Genomic DNA, 27709 nt, shown 5'->3' with positions numbered 1-27709 from the left:
CAATCTTCTCTCAACCCAGCAGTGCATGAGTGTGCATGCTTTTCCACTGTGTCACCAATTCTAGAGACTATCATCGTTCATCTTTACCAACCTGAGAGACAAAAATTTTTACTTTGTCTTAATTTACATCTTTGAGACTGAACATTGAAAATTCTCATTTCTTCTTTTTTGAGTTTTTACACTCATATTTTTATACCCTCCATGCCTCTGTTTCCTATTGTTGTCACCTAATACTATTGTGCCAGTGATATGAAAGCAGAGGGAAGTGACACAAAAGGTCATGAGGTAGATGTGTCTGTGGTACCTCTGTGTGTGAGCATGTGTGTGCACATGTGTGTGTGTGTGTGTGTGTCTGCAGAAAATGGATGATGGTGGGAGTGGAGATTTATGTATTTAAGTCGCTAGTGGGGTTGCCCGAGTGGCTCAGTGGTTGAGCGCCTACCTTTGGCTCCCTGCATGGAGCCTGCTTCTCCTTCTGCCTGTATCTCTGCCTCTCTCTCTGTCTCTCATGAATAAATAAATAAAATCTTAAAAAAAAAAGTCACTAATGGAACTCTGTTTCTTACCCACTGTTGACAGAGGCCCCTTCTCAAAGACCCAGGTCCCGATCTGCTCTCATTTAGAGGCTTGCTATTCAAAGTGTGGTCTGAAGACCTGTGGTCTGAAGTATTGGCTTCACCTGGAAGATTGGGGGAAACCCAGAATTTCAGGTGCCGCCCGAATCCTACTGAATCAGAATCTGCGTTTACTCAGAGCCCTGGGGGTGCTTATACCCACAGTAGAATCTGAACAGCTCTGTCCCTACTGTGGGCCTTGTAGGGGATCTGTGGGCACTTGCAGCCTGAACTCTTAGGCAACACGGCTGATTAAAGGTAAAAGCTGGTGGTGTTTGGATTTAGCTCCCACATCTCCCACCCCTCAATCAGGAACAAAACTAACTCTCAAAGTAGCTAACATTTATTGATGGCCTGTATCATGAATCTTGCTAACTACTTTCTGTGGTTGTCCTGTGTGGGCCATGGTTTCTGAGGTTGTAGTGCCTTTAGATTCTTGTCTCTGCCCACCTCATTCTGTATTTTCCTGCTGTCTCCTCTCCCTTCCAAGCTGTCACATGGACCCTTACCCCTGCCCAAGTGCCTGACAGAAATCCAGGGAAGCCCCTCATCCTGGTTCTGATCATCTTTGTGCATAGTGAGGGTGTGACTAAAAGAAAGAGTGGACTAGGAAGAGAGCTTGAAAAATTTGCTGGGAAGATGCTAGTGAAACGTTCCCAGGAGGACTTTCCCATTCTGTGCTCTAATTTATAGAAGCTTGGACTCCTAGGTAAAAAGCTGAGCCTAATCCTGTCTGGATGGAAAGTTATCTAGAGCAGCTGAAAAATACCTCCCTGGGCCTCTCTTTTTACTTTCTCCTCTTCCTGCTGACATGGCCCAGCTGTCTGCCAGTTTGTGTGGTCTTTGATGGATGGCCTATCTCCTCCTCCTTCTTGGTCCTTTCAGTTCCCCTCATGGCCTCTCTTGGGGGCAGGGTGTTGGGTAAGTAGTTCTGCAGAAGGCAGTAGATAGACGTGTGCAGGGGCCACAGCCATAATATCCTGAGAAAAGACCTTGCCTTGTATCAGATTGATTTATGGTCATGACCTAACCTGGCTCTGTTTTTTTGCTCATTTTTCTCATAAAAACAAGCTTGCACCATACAGCATGTTTTTTTAGTTACCAGAGCTGATGACACCGTGTATGACTCCTTTGTTTTGTTGAATAGAACCTCACCTTCCTGGAAGCTGATGGGCCTTCTTGGAGAAGCAGGACTGTCACTTCCAACTTTTATTCTCCCAGAAGTGCATAAAGGACTCTGCCATGGGGCTTTCCTGGAAGTGACATTTTATGGCCATCTCAGTGCCAAGGACAGTATTTCTGTCTGGACCTTTATCTTATACCACCTTGGCTTGTATTATAGTTAAACGGTCTCTTTGGTGGGGCTCTGCCATGGACAGGGGCTCTCTCCACAATGGGGCTTTGCCCAAGAAAAACTCTCAACAGGTTTTACCACATGTGCTGTAATCCAGCTCTGTAGGAAGGAAGCAGCTTATTATGTGGGGGCTGGGGAAAAGCATGTCTAACATCACAGGAAAGTCTAAGCACTCATGATTATACAGTGAACAGAAGGCTTGGTCCTCCTTGCATCATTCCTCTAGATCAGATGCAATTGCAGGGCTTTGGAGCAGCACCATCTGTCCCCCCGCCCCCAGCCCCCCCAGAGTGGTGAGGAATATGTCTCCTCTGAGTCAAGTCTCATGACTTGGTTTGACTTCTGGAACAGAGTGGATACCATGCAGGAACTAAAATCCCTTCCTCTCTTGACCTTGTGGGAAATTCATAGGTGTCTGAGGTTTTTGTCCTCATGGCGCTCTCATGTTGCTTGATGGAATAAGGAAGGTAGCAGTAGTACCATGCAGCTCAACAAGGACCACTCTGATGAGCACAGTCAGGGAAGGCTTCACAGATAAGATGGGCCTTGGGCTGACTTCAGGACATGCCCACACATGGAAGGCGTTTCAGACAAAGGGAACAGTAGGACATTATCAATGGGGCTAGGATATTGATGATAAAAGTGGTGTGTTGACTGGAGAGCAGGATTTAATTGGGGAGGTGTAAGAGAATGAATCTCTGTGCATTCCCGGCATTGGGCCTACATGGCCTCTCAGACAGGGACTTTTTTTTTTTCCCATTTATTTCAACACTCTGAAATAAATTCACACAATGTTCCTGAAACACAGGCACTCCTCTGTTTTGGGATGCCCCTTTCCTCCTTTGTCATTACCATAAAATAAGAATGCCAAGGACAGGTTGATTCTTGACAGTTCTCAGAAGATTCTTTTTTTTTTTTTTTCTCACTCTATATTGACTTTTATTACTCCCAGTGTGGATGACACTTTCCTCATAATTATGACGCCAGGAGCACTGTTGAAGCATGACTCCCTCTGTCTGGGCTTGTGGTCAGGGACTTCATTCTGTCAAAAAAACCTGACAGAAGATCCTAGCAGGGGAGAGGGAAGATTTCTGGTGAATCCTTCCCCCACAGAGAGTGGGCAGAACAGTTTGACTGGATTGGTTGAGAGGTAGGGGCAGCTCTGACCTGGACCACCCACTCCTCTGTTTTATTACATTTTTTCTAATACAGGGTACCCTCCACCAGTTACATACCTAGGGAGGAAACCAAGAAAAGAAAGTAGAGGTGGAAGCCACTGGCCTGGAAGGGAGTTTTCAGTTGAGTGTTCTTGACATTGGCTTCCCTTCTTCAGCCTTCAGTTGTGGTCCTGGCTTTGGGATGAGAAGCTCTCCCTGTGCCTCAGGGTCCCGCAGAATTAATTACTGAGTTGTACATGTCACAGAAAACCCTGCAGGACCACCTAGAAATTTTTTTTTTGACCACCTAGAAATTTTACCAAATGTTCAGCAAGTCAGCCTATCAGTTGGACAAGATGGACATATTAACCAGCCAGGCAGTCTGTTCTGCTCTCCAAACTATTTCTGGGGGGTGGATGTTAGCTTCCACAGGTTTCAAAGAGTCAGATCCCAGTCATCTTCTAGGTGTGGCCCACATATTTGTTAATGCTACACTCACCATCCTGTATTGCTCTTCTTGTTTCAAAACAATAACTAAACACTTCCTTTTTAGTATTTGAAATATTTTAATGTAGTAGAAAAAGTAATAGCTTTTTGGTGAAACAGACCTGGATTTGATCCCTGTGTCTGGCCCTTACTAGACGTAAGACTATGGATGAATTGCTTAACTTCTATGAGCCTCTATGAGTTTTTGGTCTGTAAATGAGGATAACAAAATCAGCACGTACATTTGTGATGGGGTTGATGGGGGTGGCACATATTCAGTGTCTGGAGCATAGCAGACATTTAATAAAAGGTAGTTTAGATCCCTTTGTTTCTTTTTGTGATGAGCAGTTTTCTGAGTGCAAAGAAAAAAACCCAAGAAGTGGAAAAAAGCAGGGTTATTCCTCTACAGAGGCCTCATTTACAAATGTGATGAGCAGTTTTCTGAGTGCAAAGAAAAAAAACCCAAGAAGTGGAAAAAAACAGGGTTATTCCTCTACAGAGGCCTCATTTACAAATGTACTTATTAAATAGTTGTCTGTAGCTCTTTAGCCATGATGTTTACTACTGTTAGAATCTCTCAGGCAGACTGGATCTCAGTTTGAAGAAGGCTTTTCTCCTTGATGGTAATTGACTCTGTTAGTTCCAAATGCAATGAATAATAATAGAGAACTGGAAGCAAATGATTTTTCTTGAAGATCCATATGAGTATATGGCTCTGTTAAGATACTCAGGGTCTGTAAAATGAGTTTTGGAGTTGGGAGCAGGAACACAATGAATAGGATCTACTCCTTCAATTTACTTCTCTTTTTCTCAAAACTTAGATTAAATACAAGGCAAGGTGTTTGAACAATTTTAAATTTAGTTAGCATTGATACATAATGGAAGCCCAGTTCCAAGCAAGAGCTGGACGAGTGATTCTTAAAATTTTAAGACGACATGGTCCAAATGTTTGGCTTCAGTACCACCACCATTTTTCAAGTTACATCATTCAATCTCATTTTTTCAACCCATAGGCTATCATAGTTCAGTTTAGTGTTGAGTGATTTCATAAATCATATTGATGATTTGGCTCCTCTGTTCCTCTCAAGAATGTGACTTTGATGAGTAAACAATAGTTTGACACATTTGCTTTTATCACATATACATCCAAAGTTGAAAAATCCCAATGTTGCACAAGCTCAGGGTTTCACTGCATATAGTGTGTTGGCTTAGATTGCCCTGGTTTTGTCAGCTTCTACTTTGTTAGACCGAGAAGTCTCTTAAATGGGGGACTTGGTAAATTTTCTTTTAAATCAAAGTCCACCTTGCTCCTACTTGATGGAGTCAAGAAAGCAGGATGGGAGATGCCTGATGGCTCAGTGGTTAAGCTTCTGCCTTTGGCTCAGGTCTTGATCTCCAGGTCCTGGGATCGAGTCCAGCATTGGGCTCCCCACAGGGAGTCTGCTTCTCCTTCTACCTGTGTCTCTGCCTCTCTCTCTGTCTCTCATGAATCAATAAATAAATAATCTTTAAAAAAAAAAAAAAGAAAGCAGGACAGAAAGCAGGATGGGTGTTCCTCTTGAGAATGTGTGGATGAGCTTTGCAGGTTGCTCTGTGATCCCATTTTGTGGTTGATGGCTGAGCAGCAGGTCTAGGATGAACGAATTTTATTTAATTGGCATAGTTGGTCATTGGGTGCTTAAAATGGGTAGCCATTTTAAGGCTCAAATCCAAAGTGGAGGCAACATGTACCCTTTACTCTTTTTTTAAAGGCTTAATTATTTTAAAGATAAGTTTTAGATTTATAATAAAATTTAGAGGAAGGTACAGTGATTTCCCATATATCTCCTGCCCCTGCACATGCATAGCCTTTGTCATGATCAGTGTCACTCATCAGAATGGTACATTTATTTTTGACCAAGAGTGAACCTACACTGACACATGATAATTACCAAAGCCTATAGTTTCCTCAAGGGTCACTCTTGGTGTTGTACATTCTGTGGGTTTGGACCAAAGTAAAATGACATGTATCCATCATTATAATATCATACAGATTATTTTCACTGCCCTGAAAATGCTCTGTGCTCACCTGTTCATCTTTTTCTCCTCACTCCTGGCAATCTCTGATCTTTTTATTTTCTTCATAGCTTTGCTTTTCTAGAATGCCATATAGTTGTAACCATACTGTATGTCGACTTTTTAAATTGGCTTCTTTGACTTAGTAGTATACATTTATGTTTCCTCCATGATTTTTCATGGCTAGGTAGCTCATTTCTTTTTAGTGCTGAATAACATCCCATTGTCTAAATATACTACAGTTAATTTATATGCTCACCTACTCAAGGACATCTTGGTTGCTTTCAAAATTTGACAATTATGAATAAAGTTGCTACAAACATCTGTGTGCAGGATGCCTGGGTAGCTCAGTGGTTGAGCATCTGCCTTTGGCTCAGGTCCTGATCCCTGGATCCTGGGATCAAATCCCACATCAGGCTTCCCAGGGGGAGGGGGTGGTTGTGGCAGAGCCTGCTTCTCCTTCTGCCTATGTCTCTGCCTCTCTCTCTGGGTCTCTCATGAATAAATAAAATCTTAAAAAAAAAAAAAACCTCCAAAACCCAAAAAATCATTTGTGTGCAGGTCCTTGTGTAAACAGAGTTTTCATCCCCTTTGGGTAAATATCCAGGAGTGTGATTGCTTGGTCATATGGTAAGAGTATGTTTAATTTTTCAAGAAACCACCAAACTCTCCTCCAAAGTGGCTGTCCCATTTTGCATTCTCACCAGCTATATTTAAGAGTTTGTTCCATATCTTCACTAACATTTAGTGTTAGTGTTTGGAATTTTGGCCATTCTAATACATGTGTAGTGGTATTCCATTTTAATTTGCATTTCCCAGATGACATATGATGTGGAGTATCTTTTCATATGCCTATTTACCATTTGTATATCTTTGGTGAGTTATCTCTTATGGTCTTTGGCCCATTTTTAAATTGATTGTTTCTTTTCTTACTGTTAAGCTTTAAGAGTTCTTTGGGTATTCCAGATGATAATCCTTTTCCAGATGTGTCTTTTGCAAATATTCGTTCCCAGTCTGTGGCTTTTTTCTAGTTGTCTTGATACTGTTTTAACAGAGCACTGGTTTTTATTTTTAATGAGTCTAACTCATAAATTACATCTTTCATGGATCATCTCTTGGTGTTGTAGCTAAAAAAAGTCATAACCAAACCCAAAGTCATCTAGATTTTCTCCAGTCTTATCATCTAGGATTTTCGTAGTTTTACATCTTGCATTTAGGTCTGTAATCCATTCTGAGTTAATTTTGGTGAGTAGTGTAAGGCCTATGCCTAGCTTTATTGTCTTGTGTGTGGATGTCATTGACCCAGCACCATCTGTTGAAGAGACTGTCTTTGCTCTATTGTATTGCTTTTGCTCCTGGTCAAAGATCAGTTGGCTCTATTTATGCGGGTCTATTTCTGGGCTCTCTGTCCTGTTTCATTGTCTACACTTTCATCAATACCCCACTGTCTTGATTATTGTAGCTTTATGATAAGCCTAACGTGACATTTACTTCTTTTAATTGATAAAAAATCAGCTCACCAGCAAAGCACACACATCCACTAATAGAGGGAGAAGGAGACACTTGGCAGCTTGCGTCTGTTTTCTTTTTCAGTCTTTATCATGATGGAATTGGCTCAGACAGGCTCATCAGAACCAACTGTATACATCTCTTCCCAACTCCATGCTCAGTGTCATTATATTGGTAACTTAAAATTGGCCATTGTGGGAATATTTATACTACAAAAATTGGCACATGCTACAAATCAGGGCTTGTATTTTTTCTTTTCTTTTCTTTTCTTTTCTTTTCTTTTCTTTTCTTTTCTTTTCTTTTCTTCAGAGGACCAGTTGTTAAATATTTACCAGTATAACATTGGTTTTGTATCTGATTTATTCTTCTTTTTGATGTCTCATCATCAAGCTCCTCCTCAATATAGCTAATGTTTGTTTATCACTTTGTATGAGTTAGGCACTGCACTGAGTTTTTCTTGTATTTAATTCTCTCAACAACCTCAGGAGGTAGGTCTGTGATCTCAGGTTGTGGTTGACGGATGCTGAGGAGAGGACCAGTGAGGGACAGATTTTGTTTTACAGGTACAATTTGCAAATAAGTAAACTGAGGCTCAGTAACGTGATGTAATTTTTCTGAGGTCACATGTCATATTAAGTAGCAGGCTGGAGACTGAAACTTCCACTGGCTCATACTTGGAACCCCCATGCTCTGTGGTTTCCCCAGCATAGAAATTTATCCTGGGCTCTGACTCATGACACTTCAACTCAAGTGTACTGTCTGCAACCAGCCTGACACCCAACCTTTCAGAGTCTCAGTGTCTTCATCTATACAGTGAGACTGGTGATAGTCATCCTGCCTAGTTCTACAGGATGGTTTTATCCTTTAAATGATAGTTATACAAGATTGCTTTGGGAATCCCAAGATTCATATAAATGGGAGATATCTTTCCATGATAAGAATTAAGGGGAAAATATTCACAAAATGAACACCACATCCCCATCTAAAAGATTCAGCTGAATTGGGTTTTTGATATAAGGAATTTTACAGTAAATGTTTCTGGGTGAACTGTCAGGACCTTTGATCTGGAAATGTTTGAACTTACATCTTGGAGTTCCTTGGCTTTGGGTCTCCCCAACCTTTTCAGACAATTTGGTGATCAAGGTAGCCCTTATTTCATGGGCAGATTTGGATAGAGTCAAAATATTAACAAGATAGATCAGTGCTAGAAACCTGTAAGTTAGTAACTTTAGGGAGAATTTCTGCTATATTATCTCCATGTTTAATAAAGAGGTTCTTTTGCTGCTCACATAGCTATTTATACTTCTCGCTGTCAGCATATCTGATTGTAGCTACTTATTTAAGGCTTATTTTCTGCACTGTACTGAACTCTCCATGATGTCAAATAACCATTTGATCACTAGAAATACCCAGCACAAATACTAAGATTGGCAGCTAGTACTGCTTCATAAATATCTACTGAGTAAGTACGTGGGTGGACTAACTACACGGAACTCTTGTAGTGGCTGTGTATTTCTCGTGCCACAGTTGTCTCCAAGCTTTGGAAAGTTCCTTAATTACAGTTAGATCAAGTGTTCAGGGCAAGGCCAGCCATGGGATGTTTCATGCTGCAGTTCCTCTGTGTGCTCTCGGGATATCAGAGGCATTTGGCAACAGTAGGAGAACCTCCAGCTATTCCTTATTTGGTCCAAGCCCCTTACTGTGTTATGCAAGACCTACTTTGACCTGTTTCCACCCATGATGCCTGCCATCTTGCTGTCCCCACTATTTGGAGTGATCCATAATTCTTTTGCCTGGCCAACTCTTACTCACTTTTTAAGCGTGTTTTTGAGTCTTATCCCCTTAGGAAATTCTCTCCAAATTATATGGGTTGAGATTTGGCTCTGTTTTCACTTACCTATGTATTCCTTGATCTTAAATTCTGATGTATTGAAATTATCTCTTCATGTTTCCACTCACTCCTGAGGGTATAACTCCTCAAGGGCAAAGACTGCTTTTTCTTCCAAAGCTTAAATGAATTTCGGTGTCTGGCATGAATGGGATGTTCAGTAAATGTTTGATGAATCAAAATGACTAATTCCAAGTGAAATTTCGTTTTCCAAAAGGAGCAAGACAGTGAGATGAAATGTGAACCTTTTGTGGTTTAGTAGGGTGAGAGCCCTTCAAATGACCAAGCATGATCCTCTTCCTACCAGCTTGGGCTGAAGGCTGAATATTGGAACTACATCTATGTTTCAGAGAGGCTGCAATTTTAGCATCACTGTATTGGTTTATTCAGTCTCAAGAGAGAAGAGAATCATAGTTTTCTTTTCTTTTTTTTTTTTTTTTTAAGATTTATTTGAGAGAGAGAGAGAGAGAATTATCACAAACAGGGGGAGCAAGAGAGGGAGAAACAAGCTCCCCACTTGAGGCCAACATGGGGCTCGATCCCAGCAACCTGGGATCATGACCTGAGCCAAAGGCAGATGCGTAATTGACTGAGCCACCCAGGCACCAGAGAATCATAATTTTCTATCCACACCCACCAGATTGGAGGAAGGGATGATTACTAGTAGAGACTATAAAAGATGCAGGAGTATAGAAATATTTACTTATTCTGTCTTTCGAAATTTTGAAAATCCTCTTAAGGTTGTACTCAAGATTTCATGAAAGATGTTGGGGCTGATGGCAGTGATTATCAAGGAGACATTAGCCACACCATTGCCTCAGTTTCCACTTTCGGAATAATAGATCTTTCAGTGGGGATGGAGGATATTTATTTTCATTTTAGTCGTCTTAAATATTAGTTTTATTACAGATAATAAAAAGCCCCAATTAATTATCATTTCTTAGACAATCAGCCACTTTCTCTAACAGCATCATGTCTGTGTATTATTCAGGCCCATACATCTTTTAACTACATCTCATTTCATTAGTTGGGTGAATTAATGAACAAGTATATATGATGGTTACATAGGTTGTACTAGAATGCCTGATCAGATGTGATTTTTAAACAAATGGTGTGAAGCAATTTCAGATGAGCTTCCCACTTTCATGTCTGATTTAACTTACCACTGATCACAGTCTTTCTAATTCTTCTTCACTGATTGGAAAATACTATGACTCCCAAATTCTGTTAACTGCATTTCCACCCACTGAGCAGTAGTGAAAAGAGTGATTTCTTTTGTAAATATGGTGTATCAGCAGCTCTCAACATGGTTTCACAAGAACCTGTATTGGTGAAAGTTTCACATGCAATTCTGATCCACAGCTAGATGATAACATTGATGTCTTAGTTTGGGCTGCTGTAACAAATATACCATGACTAGGTGGCTTAAACAAAAGCAGTTTTTTTCTCACAGTTCTGGAGGTTGGGAGGTCTAAGACCAAGATGGTGAGAATCCTCTTCCTGGTTTGGAGATGACCCTCTTCTTGTATCATCACATTGGCAGAGAGCAAGAAGGATTAGCTCTCTTTCTTTTCTTCTCCTTCTTTTTTTCTTTTCTTTTCTTTTCTTTTTTTTTTTTAGATTTTATTTATTTATTCATGAGAGACAGAGAGAGGCAGAGACATAGGCAGAGGGAGAAGCAGGCTCCCTGCAGGGAGCTTGATGTGGGACTCCATCTAGCACCCCAGGATCACAACCTGAGCCAAAGGCAGATGCTCACCTACTGAGCCACACAGGTGCCCCTCTCTTCCTCTTCTTAAAAGGACACTAATCGGGATCCCTGGGGGGTGCAGCGGTTTGGCGCCTGCCTTTGGCCCAGGGCGCGATCCTGGAGACCCGGGATCGAATCCCACGTCGGGCTCCCAGTGCATGGAGCCTACTTCTCCCTCTGCCTATGTCTCTGCCTCTCTCTCTCTCTCTCTCTGTGACTATCATAAAAAAAAAAAAAAAGGACACTAATCTCATCATGGGGCTCCATCCTCATGACCAATTTCCTCATACAGGCTCCACCTCCAAATATCATCACAATAGGAAATTCATATGTTTCAACATATGAATTCTAGGGAGATACAAATATTCAGTCCACAATAATTGGGTTAGAGAATTCTTTTTTAAATATGTTTTTATTTATTTATTCTTTTGGCATGGAATGAGCGCAGGACAGTACTTCAAAAACTACTCTCTTTCTATAGATGAACAATGGTAATACAGCAAATAAAATGCAGTTGCCTAAGTACTTCATGAAATTTCTCATATGCTACTTGGACATCTTATTAAATTAGAGAGCAAAGAATAATTACTTTGGTAATCATTTAAAAAGTAATATTTCTATCATACTTGTTACAACTCCCAACTAAAATGACTATATGACTAATAAATTCTTTCTAATGTAATTACTAAAACTTAGTTTAATCAGAACTAGACTAGTATGATAAAATTACATCTCTATGCATTGTCTCAAGAAGTTAGAAATATCTTTTTAGACACACTATCAATAATTTTATAGCTTCCTATGAGATAAATAAGTAGAAACAATTATTTTATTGATATTAATGGGAAGTTCTAAGAACAGTAAGTAAAAGTGTTCAAAATTGCAACTAGATGCCTAGTAGGTAACAAGTTAATTATCTGGTATTTTAGATGTGAAGTGTAATAATTTATACCTCAACTCACATATAGACAGACTCTGACTTATACTGGTTCAATTTCTGATTACTTGACTTTATTATGGTGTGAAAGTGATTCACATTCAGTAGAAATTGTACTTTGAATTCTGAATTTGGATCTTTTCTTGGGCTAGCAGTATATGGTCCAGTATGCTCTCATGATGCTGGGCAGCAGTGATGCAGCTCCAGTGAGCCATATGATCAAAGGGTAGACAATTGATACCCTTCCAACCATTCTATACCCATATAACCATTCTGTGTTTTACTTTCAGGACAGTATTTGATGAGTTACATGAGACATTCAACACATTATGATAAAATAGTCTTTGTGTTAGGTGATTTTGCTCAACTGTAGGCTACCGTAAGTGTTCTGAGGCATATATAGTAGGCTAAGCTAAGCTGTGATGTTCAGTAGGGTAGGTATATTCATTCAATGTATTTTCAACTTATGATAGGTTAATCAGGAGGTAATGCCATCATGAGTCTTAAAAACTAGCAGATATTTACTAGCTGAGAGCTTAATAACTTCATGGTCCTGATATTAAATGCTGTAGTACATTTCTTCATAGGTCAGCAGATGGATAGAATTAAGGCTAGATGTACTTATCACAATAAGTTAACCAAATGAAACTCTGACTCAGGGAATTTACTGTTCATCTCACTAGATTTATCTGCCATTTTGAAAGTCTACCCTATACAAGAATTTGTTAAAGCAGGAGTTTTTATGCTCCCTTATGAGACAGACCTCAGTGTAAGAACGTACCCCCCACCTAAACGAGCAAAATGGAAACATCACCATTGCATTATACCTAGTCCTCACCAGTACTTCAAAGTCTAATTGTTAGAGTTGCTTTTTAAAAAAAAATTTTAAATCATAAGTTACTAATTTATGCTAGAGACTGAAGAAAAAATATTCTGTCATTTATGAAAAAATAATGACTTTTAAAACACTTGCCTGCAATCACAACAGGAGGCCTCATGACTTTTGAGTCCTGACTCTCCATAGAAAACTACTGTTTGGGTGGATTGTCTAGGAACTCAGGGGCATAAATACGATTCTTATATAACAGGCTGGGGAGAGAACAACTTTGATGTTAGCCTCAGATATGTCATTCAAAGGCTAGCAGACGTCTCCCTCATTCATTCATTATTTAAAGCAGTGCTTATTACACATTTCCTCTGTGAATGTAATGCCTCTATGTAATTTACAGGTAAAATCTGCTCCCGAGACTCTATTTATATACTATCAGAAGAGGTGCCAGAGAGTTGGTGGGTTTGTAACTGTAGATGGGTTTCTGGGAACATTCGAGGCCTCCAGATCTCCTTTATGATTCCTGTTTAAACTGTGGTTGTGTTATATCTGACTCCTTTTTCCTGCTGGAAACATATTAATGATCTAGTTATCTATAAGTAGACCCCGTTTGCTTATTCAGTTGGACTTAATAGTGCCCACTGTGCCCACTGAGTAAAGGGGTAAGATAGCATGTGGTGAGGAGCTTCAGCTTCGCTTCTCTGGTAGAGTTTCACTTTTGTACTGTGGTGGGCATCATTGACTATAGAACAACTATTTTTCCAACTGACTTGACTATTTTTTTCATCTAGGACCATGAGGTGCTGCCATTTTGCTTACTCTGGCTGTGGATGGGTATCCTTGCAGTGGAGGGAATAGTGGGCTGGGAAAGATGTCCATTACTGTCTGCTCTGAGGGACTTCCTGTTTCACCAACTCCTGGTTTTCCCCCATAAGAATCATTTCAATATTCAAATGAGGAAAAGGGACTATTTGAGGGACTAGGAGATGACTGTCTTTTCTAAAAACTGATTTCCGCCATTGCTTCTGATGAAGGCGGGGAGAAGACGTGGAACTTTTGTGACAAACTCTAGAGGATGGTTGTCACTTGAACTAGACATCCCCTTTTTAGCTTCCATTTTGATTATTGAAAAATACCAGAGTGAGTTAAATTGGATGGAATCTCAAATCAGATTCCTTTTGGGGATAGATGTTGCCAGAATGGCCCCATATGGGGTACTGGACAGGCAGTTCAGGTGGGGAATCTGTACCACTTATTTTTTCCCATTAAAAACCTATATTCCTGCAATTTATATGGGTTTTCTTCTCCCTTTCTCCATCCCCTTTGTATCTGGTATTTCTTCCCTCGATTCTTCCTTCTTTCCCAGGTGTGTTTGATAACTGCTCCCACACTGTCAGTGACAAGGGCTGGGCCCTAGGGATCCGCTCAGGGAAGGACATGGGAAGGCGAGACGCTCGCTTCTTCTTCTCCCTTCGAACCGACCGTGTGAAGAAAGCCACCATTGTGAGTGGCCACAGCCGATACCAACCAGGCACATGGACACACGTGGCAGCCACTTATGATGGACAGCGTATGGCTCTGTATGTGGATGGCACTCGGGTGGCCAGTAGTCTAGAGCAGTCTGGTCCCCTGAACAGCCCCTTCATGGCGTCTTGCCGCTCTTTGCTTCTGGGGGGGGATAGCTCTGAGAATGGCCACTATTTTCGTGGGCACCTGGGCACACTGGTCTTCTGGTCAACTGCCCTTCCACAAAGCCACCTCCAACACAGTCCTCAGCATCCAACTGGAGTGGGAGAATTGAGCACCCTGATCCTGACAGCAAACTTTGAGCCCTTGGAAGCACAGTGGGCCCCCTTTAGAGATGGGGAGTACCCACGGCGAGAGGTTCTGCAGGGCTTTGAGCCCCAGCCTGAAATTCTGTCACCTTTGCAGCCCCCACTCTGTGGGCGGACAGCTTGTGACAATGTGGAACTGATCTCCCACTACAATGGACATCAGCCCCTCCAGGGAGAGAAGGTGATCCGCTACCAAGTGGTGAACATCTGTGACGATGAGGGCCTGAACCCCACCGTGAGCGAGGAGCAGATTGGCCGGCAGCACAAGGCACTGAACCATGCTTTTAGCCGCTACAATATCAGTTGGCAGCTGAGCGTCCACCATGTCCACAACTCCACCCTGCGCCACCGGGTTGTGCTTGTGAACTGTGAGCCCAGCAAGATTGGTAATGACCACTGTGACCCTGAGTGTGAGCACCCACTCACGGGCTATGATGGGGGCGACTGCCGCCTGCATGGCCGGTGCTACTCCTGGAACCGCAGGGACGGGCTCTGCCACGTGGAGTGCAACAACATGCTGAACGACTTTGACGATGGGGACTGTTGCGACCCTGAGGTGGCCGATGTGCGCAAGACCTGCTTCGACCCTGACTCACCCAAGAGGTAAGGGGCTGGGGCTTGGGGTGTCCTGCTTGTAGGATGCATTTCTTGCATCATTTTATGTTTTTGGTTTCTGGAGAGAAAAGAGGGTTCACACAGCCCACAAATAAAATGTTCATGCATCCCACCAGACATTATTGAGCTTTTGTGAAGTACTAGGTGTTAGGTAATTAGGGACACAGGGATGGCGAAGACAAGGGACAGCCCTCACACAATGTGTTTTCTGTGGAGCAGACAACGTGTATGTGGTGTGAAGTTCACCTGAAGATGTGTATGCCAGGTGTTTGAGGCACAGGAAAGCCAAACAGCTTAGTCTGTCAGAGGAAGCCAGGGGTTTCAGAGAGCAGATGAGCTAAACATGAGCAGAAACCAATCAGCACCAATTATACATGAGTGTTCTTCCCATAGTCACAGGTTCCCCACAAAGTAATGCAAATCCATGAAGAGGCCTCATGTGTGTGTAGCCTCTGGTGCAGTTTGGGCAGTTCAGTGGCTTCAGGAACACAAGAGCTTCTACAACTAATTCAATGTCTCCTTAAGGCAACCACAGTCTTCCTTTTCACCCTGTTAGATTCCATTCTGTGCACAGCATCCAGAAAGATCCTTTGTTAAAGGTAAATCGGAACCTGTTCCTCCCTTTCTCACTTTCTCTCTCCCCACTTAGAATAGAAGCCACGTCCCCCAACAGGCTCACCCACTGTGCTGCAAGCTGACCCCTGCCTACTGCCTCAGTTTCTTCCCGCAACCACTCTCACACCCTCACTGCATAGCCATGCTACCTTTCTCCTGTTCCAATGAAGCAGATCAGGCTTGTTCTTGCCCTAGGGCTCTGTAATAACTGTTTCATTTTCTTGGAAACCTCTTTGCCTTGATCTTCTCTTGATGGGTTTTCTCTTGTCATTTCCATATTGACTGAAATGTCACCTCCTGAAGAGGCCTTTCCTGATTTCCCCTAATTTAAGTAAGCTACTCAATCACTATTTTGTCAACTAATTTAAAATTTCTGTTTAACACTCATCCTTTCTAATGTTTTTCTTGTACATTAATTTGTCTTTCTCCTGCCTGAAATGTCATTCCACAAGATCAGGGCCCTTGTTAACCCTTACATACCTAGTGGCTTGAACAGCCCCGAAATATAGTTATTTATCTCATGTTTATTTTAATAAATTAATGGATCTGATGTGTCTTCTGTCATGAGAGAGAAGCCAGTAAGAGAATTTTCATTATGGTCCATGCAGGGGTTGGGAGTGTTAGAGGGAGGTAAGAAAGGAGAGAGGTGGGTGGTAAACTTGTTATTTTGTGTGTGTGGGCAAAGCTTCTTCATCACATAACTGGTACCTTTGTATGAATTATAAAAAGGATCACATCTGAGCTAGGGTGTAGTGTTGGCTGGAGGTGGGAAGCCTGGATCTCAGCTCCCACCCAATGCCTGGATGGGTGCCTTTGTGTTTGTTGGCCACAATTTGTATAGTAATTCATGGTAACCCTGTGTGCGGGCAGTCATTTAACACTAATTAATAGGTCGGCTTGTAGTTCAGGCATATGATGTCAAAGACTAAGTGTAAAATTTGGATTCAGGACACAGTTGAATTTTGGAGTCCTGGCTACTTAACTAGCTAGATAAACTGGGCAAGTCACTTTCTAAAATTCAGATGTCCTTTCTGTCAGAAGAGAGTCATTGCAGTAATACTTTGCGTTACTCATATCTGGGGTGTGTGTGTGTGTGTGTGTGTGTGTGTGTGTGTGTGTGAATCAGATGAAATAAGGGATAGAAAAGTGCTTGGGGACTGAAGTTCTCAATGTAAAAAAATTGTCCTAAACTAACATTAGTTATCATTGTCATTATTAGATCTGACAGATGGGAAGCCTTTGTTTATATAATAGTAATAAGGGGAATTGATCACATTCCCAGAAATATTCACACAAGGAAGATTCTGTTTGGGTTTGGTTTTTAGATTTTGATAACCTTAAGCAGAAGCTAAACCTCACTAACAGCAGTGGTTGCCAACTCTCTGGGGAGACAGGGAGATCCCAGTGGTTCTTATTTTTCTCCTCAGTGATTATAGCAACTCACTGCCATGATGGAGAGAGCGATCACTCCAGGTACCTAGGTGTCATTCCTCTTAGAGTGGCCCTTTATGTCTCTAAATACCTACAGCTTCTACCCTTAACTAGGTGTTTATAATTTATTCCTTTTACTGCTGCAGAATTGCCATGGCAACTCACTCCTTTCTACCACTGGATTCAGATGTGTTTCAAACTTCATTACCCCAACATGCAGCATTCACTTTGTAGAATAAAAGTGAACTATTTATGCTTTTTTTAAATAATTAAAAATGTTTACATCAAAGTCATAAATGCTCATGGTTACAAATATCAAACTGGGCCAAAAGAAATCAGGAAGAATGGTAGTCCCCAGTCTAACTTTTCCTATTTTGTCTACCCTCTTGCCTTGCCTCCCATATTTGATTATTTTACCTGTCTCTTTTGGCAATTATTGCCATATCTTCAAACATTATATTTATATTACTTAATTAATTGATTTTAAACACTATGTGTTGTCTTGCTCTTGTGATAAAGAGAATTTAACTTTTATGTTGTCTCCCTCTTCTCAAGCTCCATCTTTCCAATATAGTTATTTGACTATTTTAGTTAATTTATTTTAGTTAAATCAGCTATATATATTTACATCATGGCTATGTTTCTTTTTCCCTGCAGAACAAATTATGATTCTATTATTATATTTCCTTTCTGATGTAGCTTCCTTCCATCCCCTACCTTACTCTTTGAGTTTCCCCTCCCTCCTTTCCTTATCCTTCCATTATTTTTAATATCCTCAATTGTTTTTATCTTATGAGCTAATTTGTGGAATGTCTCTCTCTCTCTTTTTTTTCATTCTCTGGAGAGCTTCCTTCTACTCCATTCTATTTTTCTCTCCTCTTCCAACCTTTTGTTTTTGCCCCCAGAGAGAATGACCATGTTCATGCATGTGTGTGTGTGGGGGGGGGGGTTGGCAGAGGCAGGGGGAGAGGGAGAGAATCTTAAGCAAGCTCCATGCTTAGCAGGAGCCTGATGTGGGGCTTGATCTCACAACCCTGAGATCATGACCTCAGCTGAAATCAAGAGTCAACACTTAACTGACTAAGCCACCCAGGCACCCCTCCTCTTCCAATTTTGACCAGTTACCTAGGTCTGCTGCACAGTTGTCCTCCCAGAAATTCTTACTGCTTTTTGGATTGGAGCTACTGTGTCCCAAATTGCATGATTCTCTGTTTTGTTTGTTTGTTTGTTTGTTTTTCTTTTTGTTTTGTTTTGTTTTTCTTGCCTTACCTTACTGGACATTTATTTACAATCTTATTTTACTGGAAGATATCCTTAAGTAACTTTCTAAGAATGTGGTAGGTAACTTTTTCTGAAAAACATTTCTTGAAATGTTTTTGTTTTGCCTTTACACAAAGTTGATAATTTGTTGTGGTGTAAAATTTTGGGTGGGAAAACATTTTCTCTCAGATTTTTATTAGTTGCCTCTAGGTTCTCTCTCTCTCTCTCTCTTTTAAGATTTTATTTATTTATTCATGAGAGACACAGAGAGAGAGAGAGAGGCAGAGACACAGTCAGAGGGAGAATCAGGCTCCATGCAGGGAGCCTGATGTGGGACTCGATCCTGGGACTCCAGCCAGGATCCTGCCCTGGGCCAAAGGCAGACCCTGAACCGCTGAGCCACCCAGGGATCCCCTAGCTTCTCTTTTGATAATTGTGTATCTGATTTTTTTTGAAGTTTGTTTGTTTATTTATTTATGAATGGGAGATACACAGAGAGAGGCAGAGACATAGGCAGAGGGAGAAGTAGGCTTCCTACAGGGAGGCCAGTGTGGGACTCTATCCCAGAACCCTGGGATCATGACCTGAGCCAAAGGCAGATGCTCAACCACTGAGCCATCCAGGAGCCCCCAGTTGTGTGTCTTTTTGGAGGTGGAAGTTTTGTCTCCATTTAAAAGTTGTTTAGAGGGATGCCTGGGTGGCTCAGCTGATGAGCATCTGCCTTTGGCTCAGGTTGTGATCCCGGGGTGCTAGGATGGAATCCCACGTCGGGCTTCCTGCATGGAGCCTGCTTCTCCCTCTGCCTGTGTCTCTGCCTCTCTATCTCTCTCTCTGTCTCTTATGAATAAATAAATAAAAATCTTAAAAAAATTAAAAGTTGGTTAGAATCTTAACCTTGTTACTTTAGAGATTTTATGATAATTTTTTTAAGGTTGGCATTTTATTTTTCTTTTGTTGAGCACTCAGTGGTCTTTTTTATTTGGATACTCATGCCCTTACCTCTGGCAAATTGTCTTAAATTATTACTTTGATACTTCTTTGTTCAGTTTTCTCTGTCCTATTTTTTTCCTCTTGAAGCTCCTGAGGATAGATCTCCTGAACTTATTCTTTTCTCTCTCATATGTTGTATCTCTTCTTTCTTTCTCTCTTTCTTTCTCTCTCTCTCTCTTTTCCTTCCTTCCTTCCTTTCTTTCTTCCTTCCTTCCTTCCTTCCTTCCTTCCTTCCTTCCTAGATTTCTTTGAGTTTATCTTCTACTGAATTTTTAATTTTAGCAATCATATTTTTAAGACCTACTTATTTTTTGACTTTCTATATTAATCTATTTTTATTTTAAGGATGAAAAAAATTTTTAGGCTAAAAATAAAATATATTCTGATTTTTCCCACTGCGCACTATACCTGACCCATCTGTAGTCAACTTTTATTTCTTCCCTTTCCCCTCCTTAGTTTTTATCTGTCTTTCATGCTGGTAGATTTCCTCAAATATCTAGCACTTGTTCACAATAGGAAATAAACTTGTGGATCTCTACTTATCATGATCTAAAAAAGGATAATTAACTGAATATCTTCTTTTGGAGGAAGAAATCTGCATGGTGGAGAGGAGAACTTTTCTGTTTCCCAACTCCTTTATATTTATTTCAATTATAGACTTTCCCCCCTCTCTGTCCTCTGCCTATATTCCTTATGCTGAATATTTATAATTAAAAATATTGAATGTTTTTTGTAACTCTTACTGGCAAGAATCATATTTTGAAAAACAGGTATTTATCAAGGTCCTGATGTGCCAGAAACAGTGAGCAAAGCAGAGGGACAAATATAAAGAATATATAAAGAGTAGGTGCTAACAACTTTGTGGAGGTTTTTAGTAATTCAGAATTTCCTGGATTTATTTTATCAAAATTAAATACAAGCCAAGGCACTAAAAGGAGAATATGGAATGCAGACTGCTTTTCTGTGGTATGGCTTGGGTTGTTTGAAAGGGGTTTGGATTCATAGAGACATAGATCTCTGGATTTCTGTAAGAATCTGACTTGGTTGAGTTAATGGTTGTCTTGGAACTAAATTATTTGTATGTGGTGTCCCAATATTCCAATTAAATCACAGAATCAAACTTACAATTCCATCATACTGTGACTCTGAAGGAATTCAACTTTAGTGAATGCTATGCCAGACATTTTTTAGCAAACAGAGTGTGCCAGGGACAGAGTCCACTCAGGAGCTTACAGGTCAGTGAAGGATGGGTAGGAAGTGAGGACACATCTACACATAGATTACAAACATGCAAGTACAATGATTGGCATGTAAGTAATCCATCTCATTTTTCCAATCCCACTCAACATTCTCCCTTTTCCCACTTTCAGCAAGAAATCTAGCCCAAAGAAGTTCCTCTCCCAAAGGCTCTGAGAGGAGCAGAGACCCTGAGGAATCCAGCATCAAACATCTGTAACACAGATGGGCCTATCAAATGGAGAGTATTTATCAGACTTGGGCTGGTCAGAAGGAGATATGAATTATAGATACATTATCCAGCCAGTTGAACAGAATTATGAAGATAGAGGAACTTGGCTCATGGGTAGGGAAGGATACGTGGCCAGATGTCTCTTTGTACGTAGCAGCCACCCTGGAACAGCATCTACAAGAGCTGAGAGAAGGAAGGGGGTTGAGTCCACCTAATAAAATCATAATGTTGACCCCTCTCTATGGTGTATCCTAGGAAGCCACGCCAAGGGACTCTCTATACCTTAATGGAAACTCAAGCTTCCCTGACCATTGCAGGCTTCAGCTTCCTTTTGGTCATGATTTGTTTCTGTTATTTTTCTCTCTAAGATTATATCTCAGAGATGAAGGGCTCTTCTTACTGAAACTACTTTCTATCCCTTGTTATTTCTCTTCTTTTCACATCATCATTAAGCTTAGTATCCAATCAGATTTGGAACAGTGTGCTTACCTCTCCATTTTGGATTCTATGTGTTAGATCTCATAATATCATTATCATGGGGAGAAACATCACCAAATAAAAACAAATGGCTGAGCACATTTTAAGGATGCAGTCAGGCACCTAGTTTCAGACCATGCTGTGAAGCAGATAATGGGATGCTGTACATTTGTTTTCTGAAGCCTGTGGTAGGCTAAGGTCTCTGTGTGTTGGTGACTCACTGTCTCCTCTCTGCCTCATTCCCTGATTTTGGTATTGGGGAGTTTGAGGGCAGAAGGACTCCTGTACATGGCAGTGCTAGAACATGGCCCACTTCACTCTATAAGGATCTTCAGGAGGGTAGACTGGAAGATGCCCTATACGGACATGGCTGAGAGTGGTGTCCGCAGGTACACTACAGCGTTTGTATCCAGGGGCAGGGGGCCGGATGCATGTGCCATCAAAGAGAACAGGTGGAGAAATCAGTGCTGCACAGACTTGGATGCTCAGGATTAGCTGTGCTTTGCTCACCCACACTCTTGGCTGTTGAGCCAAAAGAATGGCTGGGCTGGGCCCCTGCTGTGGTGGATCTGTTAAACATCAGCCAGGCTTTGTTATAGGTTCCTTTTGAAGTTGGGATTCAAAGTTCCCTAGAGAAAAAAAGCCATACAGACACAAGGAAAATAAGCATGAGGAATAGAAGAGGGTAGAGAGAAAACAAATAGGGGAGAAACTTTAAAATCAAACAAGGAAACCTCTCAATCTCTCCTCTTCAAAATGTACATGCAGTGTAAATTCTCACAATAAAAGTCTCACCTTCTACTCATTTACTCATTTCACCCGGCAAAAGAGAATAGGAGGAAAGATATAAAACACTTCAGGTAAGCTTAAAAAGTTTGGGTACACATAGAAAAATCTTGTTTGTTTTCTTGTAATCCAGTTTCTCTCTAGTCCCAGTAGGTACCCTTTTATAGAGTAAATGAAGTCTACAATTTTTCTATTCACCTGGCTCAGTAAACTTTTCTCTCCAGGTAAGTGGGAAGAGGTTGTTTTTCTCCTTTTTGTGGTTATTTTCCTAGCCAAATAGACAGACTTGGGAAAGAGCCATGTGGTATGTCTGGGTTAAAAATATTTCGTCATAGAGAATTTTTAGGAGAGACCCTCATCTCCAGCTACATTCTGTTGTTTAGGATACTTGGGTATTTTCCTAGGAGTTGGGGTACCGGCCCTGGTACCCTGGTCGGAAGCCAGTCTGTCCCAGATGATTTTACTTAGGGATCCCTTCCTAGAATTTAAGCCTAGGAATTTCAAAGATGGCTGTACACTTACAAATGTTTTCTTTTCCTTTTTCTCTGGGAATCCTGTTTGGATGTCATTTTAGTGACTAGAAGAAAGTCAAATATTGTTGGTGGGTCTTCCTCCTAGTCCAGAGAAGTAGGTTGGAGAGAGGATGGAGCATATGAGCACTGGAGGGGTCTTCTGAGGCTGTGTTTCATTATTATTGTCCCCTGGAGGAAGCTGCTGACTCATTAATCCCTTGAACACTAATGCATCTCTCACTTCTCACCAGGACTTCTGTCTACAGCCAGGGGTCTGACTCTATCACAAAGCTTGATGCTTGAGCGATTGCTACTTATCCTTCAAGTCTCAGTTGATGTTACTTCCTCCTTCTTGAGACCATTCCTTCATCCTCAAATAACAATTAGCTGTCTCCTTTGTATCACTTCTCATTCCCCTACTGCCACCACTCTGCTCTGGCCCCCTGGTCTCTGACTTGTATTATTACAGTAGCCTTCTAACTGGTCTCACCCCTTTTGCTCATGCCTCCCATTCCCAGTCTGTTTTTAACATAGCAACCAGAGTAATCCTATTAGTATAGCTCAGATCAAGTCATTCCTCTGCCTAGAATTCTCCAGCAGCTTCCCAGCTCATTCAGAGTCCAAGCCAGTTGTAGTACTGTAACCTGCAGTACCCTATCTGATCTGGCACCAGTTATTTCTGTGGCTTCATCTCCTACCATGCTTCCCTTGTTTACTCTGTTCCAGCCACACTGGCCTTCTCATTGTCTCTGGGCTTGACTCCTACCACATGAGCTGTTCTGCGGCATTTCACTCTGCTAGAATCTACTTCCTCTATATTTCTACATGGTTGGTTTTCCCGTTTTCTTCCAGTCTTTTTTCAAAGTCACCTTCTAGGCAAAGCCATCCCTGGTGATGTCATCTAAAATTTCACACACTCCTCTGACTCTTCATGGTTTCTTTCCTGTTTTCTCTTTTTAGAATTTATCACTAACATATATATATGTATAATATACATATAATATACATATATATACATATATTATACACGTATATAATTTTGATTAACATCCATCTTCTCCACTTCTCTAAGTTCCATTAGAGAAGGGGTTTTTGTATGTTTGGGTTACTATTTTACCCTAGCACATAGAATAGCAAAAGGACTAGACTAAGAGGTGTTCAATAAAATAATTGTTGAATAAAAGAATGTTGTCACCTTAGGATAGTGGTTGACAAACTATGGCCTGTGGGCCCCATTAGTCTATCACCTGTTTTTGTAAATGAAATTTTGTTGGAATGCAGCTCAACTACTTATTTACTATTGTTTATGGCTGCTTTCATGTGGCAGAGTTGTGTAGTTACAACAGATTATGTGGCCTACAAAATAAAAAATATTTACTATTGCCCTTTATAAAAAAGTTTGTCAACCTTTGCCCAAGTACATACTTACCATGCTGTATTGTAATTAATTATCCATTGTTGTCTGTCTCTTGCACAAGATTTTAGGCTCTTTGTTCATAGTTCTTGTAACATAGAAAGTACTCAGTTCATATTTTTAAAATGAATTAGCATGTATATAAATGAAAAATCAATGATACGGGGAAAATGACAGTGTTGGGCAAGAGTTTGGGTACAGCACAGTATGCTACTCCATATTTAAAAAAAAGGGTAGCCAGAATACACACTTTAGTAATCCCTCCTACTGGTCTCATTACTGTGATAGAATTGCCATATACAGAAGTAAGTAAAAATAACTAAAGATACCCATGAAAGTGTGAAAATGTTAGCTGAGGAAGGAAAAGGCTGTAAGCCATTTTATTCATTATCTCATTACTTGAGTAGCAGAGCTCCCAGATGGCTCTGAGAGTATGAAACATGGAGTAAATCTTGACAATCAGAGAAGCAGTCAACTACAATAGTCAAGAAGTAGGATGAATCCTTATTAGCTGGGAGACAGTGATTGAGGGAAAGAACAGACTCCTCACAGGAGATACAGCAGTTGCCCTCTATTTATAGCTTTGTTTTCTGTGGTTTCAGTTATCTGTGGTTAACTGTGGTCTAGAAGCAGACAATCCTCCTTCTGACATATCGTCAGAAGGTCAGTAATACCAAATGTTTTATCACAAAGGCTATGATGTTCACTTTACTTCTCATCATGTAGGCATTTTTTCATCTCACATCATCACAAGAAGGGAGGGTAAAATACAATAAGATATGTGAGAGATAGAGATCACATTCACATAGCTTTTATTACATATGTTGTCCTCATGTTCTATTTAATTATTAGTTGTTAATCTCTTATTGTGTCTAATTTGTAGATTATACTTTATTGGAGATATGTATGTATAGGACAAAGCATAATATGTCTAGGGTTTGGTACTGTCCATGGTTTCAGGCATCTACTGGGGTTCTTGGAATGTGTCCTCTTCTAATAAGGAGGGGGGGCCCTGTTCAGGCCCTCTAATCAGATAAAGCCTGCTTGAAATGATGTCACAGATTAGCCAAGATTCTTGCCATACATTTTAGTTGGGCTTTTGTGGTTGTAAAGAACAGAGGCTCACTCAAGTAAACTAAACTAAACTAAACTAAACTAAACTAAACTAAACTAAAACAAAACAAAACAAAACAAAACAAAACAAAAGATTTGTTATACAGTGGCATTCAGGCTAGAAGTGGAGCTTGGAGGCTGCTAGGGATGAGGCAGGTTCAGGTACTCAGGCAAAAGCTGCAAGCATCTCTGTATCTTAGTGCATTTGCATATTTGTTACAAGTCTGCTAAATTTTAATAATAATTCTGTGCCCTTATAGCATTAGTTTACAACTAAACTCAGCTTGCTGTAGCTTCTCCTTCATCTTATTAATTCTTTAGATCCATATCCCATTGCTAACGGTCTCAGTTTTTTTGCAGTACTTTGGTTCAAATTCTGGAAACAACCAGTGTGAATTGGCCCAACTAGTCTTTGCATGTGAGGCCAGAAGTCATAGGTTTCTGGCCAGCCTTGAGTTCAAGCAATTGTGGACAGCAGAGAAGCCTCCTTAGTGTTCTAAGCAGCAGACCTCTCCCAGCTGGTGCCAACAATCTGGGTAGAATGAGCTGGTTTTTTCTTTACTTCTTGGAAATAAAATGCCTGCAGTCATAATTCCTGGTACTGTCCTTTTCCTTAGATGTTGGTACATTGGTATTCCTAGTAAGGTCATTCCCATGGACTTTTAACGCCAATTTTATTTCTATGATTCTTTGGTTTAGAATTCAAAACTCAAATATGTCAGGATAATCCAGGTAACTACCTAGTTCATAGTAATGTATTTCTTTCTTTCTTTCTTTCTTTCTTTCTTTCTTTCTTTCTTTCTTTCTTTCTTTCTATCATCTATCTATCTTACAGGTGAACAAGGCACTTTATATGAATTAATATGTATAATAGTTTGTATGAATTATCTTGTTAAAAGCTCACAATAGCTCCAGGAACTAGACATTTTTATCTCCTTTTCATATTAAAAAAAGAAACAACTTGAGATGCTTAACTATCATCATGTAGTGGCAGAAGGGGGATTAAACTCTAACTTCAGAGCCTGTGTTATTAACCACCATTCTATATTTTGTGTCAGGGATAAGTCTTACATGCTTAACAAAGTACATATTTCATAGTGAGTGTAGAGTAAATATTTGGTTATTTTAATTGTATGACAATTATCTCAGAAAATGTATGCTTTAAAAGATGAGGGAAAGGAAACAAACCATTGTGGGCTTATTCTTAGGAAAGATGTTATATAAAAGATGGATCATTTAAAATATGAATAGTGAAGCACAGGTGGAAGAGTTAGTACAGTAAAGGCAAGCATATGAACCAAATGTAGAGATAATCATTTGCACATATATTTTGGCCACTATAAAAAGAACATCTTGAGGGACACCTAGATGGCTCAGTCAATTAAGCATCTGACTCTTGATTTTGGCTCAGGTCATGATCTCAGGGTCATGAGATGTAGCTCTGTGCCAGGTTCTGAAATCAGCTGGGAGTCTGCTCTGCTTGAGATTCTTTCTCTCTCCTTCTTCCTCTGCTCCTCCCCCACCCTGAATAATAAATATTAAAAAAAATCTTGAAAGGAGGGAAAACTTCCTAGGGAAGAGTAAGAAATTGTTAAATTGTAACAATTGTTAAAGTTATATTGGGAAGCCCTTAGATGGGCTAACGGATTTGAACAGTAAGGAAATAGGAGCCATGCATTGTATATAGAGATATTGATCAATCCATTGATCAACTGATCAATAGATAGATAAATATATTTAAATATATATATGTTTTAATAGCTCCAATCTCTCTTGAATTTTAGATCTTCCTTCTGAGATCAGTTGGCTCATCCCTGATAGATGGTTTTGGGGATTTCTTTTATTAAATGTTTGCTAGTCAGGGATCCCTGGGTGGCGCAGCGGTTTGGCGCCTGCCTTTGGCCCAGGGCGCGATCCTGGAGACCCGGGATTGAATCCCACATCGGGCTCCCGGTGCATGGAGCCTGCTTCTCCCTCTGCCTGTGTCTCTGTCTCATTCTCTCTCTCTCTCTATGACTATCATAAATAAAAATTAAAAAAAAAATTAAAAAAAATGTTTGCTAGTCATATGTTTTCTTAATTTTCATTTCTGTGAAAATATCTTTATTTTACCAAACTTTTTAAAAGATAACTTTGCTGAGTAGGTAATTTTAGATTGGCTGTTTTTCCTTATCAAGATATTAAAACAGAGTTTCTTGGTTTCCATTACTTCTGTTGAAAAGTTAACTATCCATTGCCATTCATTTGTAGTTATTCTGGCTTTTCTCAGGATGTTTTTGAGGATTTTGTCTTCAGTGTTGTGCACTGTGATAAGTTTCACTGTGATTTGTTTGTTGTAGGTTTTTCTTTGTTATTGCATTTGAGATTTATTATCGATTCTGAATCTAAACTCATGTCATCATCAATTAGGGAAATTAGTCATATTTTTTCAAATACATGCTTTTAATAATTTCTCTATTATCTCCTTCTGTATTTCCTATTAAATACTTATTATTCCTTTATACTCTGTACTTCACATCTCTTAACATCTTTTCAATTTTTCAATCTTTGCCTTTCTGTATTGCATTTTGTGCAACTATTTTTAGATTTATTGACCCACTGACCCTTGCTTAAG

General features: G+C 40.3%; 1 protein-coding gene across 3 annotated transcripts in view; it reads left to right on the top strand.

The window, feature by feature from the left end:
* The window catches only part of PAPPA2 (pappalysin 2), a 268840-nt gene that overhangs the window by 20893 nt on the left and 220238 nt on the right, over positions 1-27709 (top strand). For all 3 annotated transcript variants that reach the window (XR_004817712.2, XM_025430216.3, XM_035719433.2), the window contains one exon: positions 13946-15017. Coding sequence is in view for 2 of the 3 variants with exons in the window: in XM_025430216.3 (XP_025286001.1) it covers positions 13946-15017 (1072 nt within the window). In the remaining variant the exon portion in view is untranslated. The remainder of the gene's footprint in view (positions 1-13945; positions 15018-27709) is intronic.

The sequence above is a fragment of the Canis lupus genome, chromosome 7 (assembly GCF_003254725.2).
Source record: "Canis lupus dingo isolate Sandy chromosome 7, ASM325472v2, whole genome shotgun sequence".
In the NCBI taxonomy this organism is placed as follows: Eukaryota; Metazoa; Chordata; class Mammalia; order Carnivora; family Canidae; genus Canis; species Canis lupus.
The sequence above is the reverse complement of the archived record's forward strand: the minus strand, read 5'-3'. Positions and strand labels throughout refer to the sequence as shown.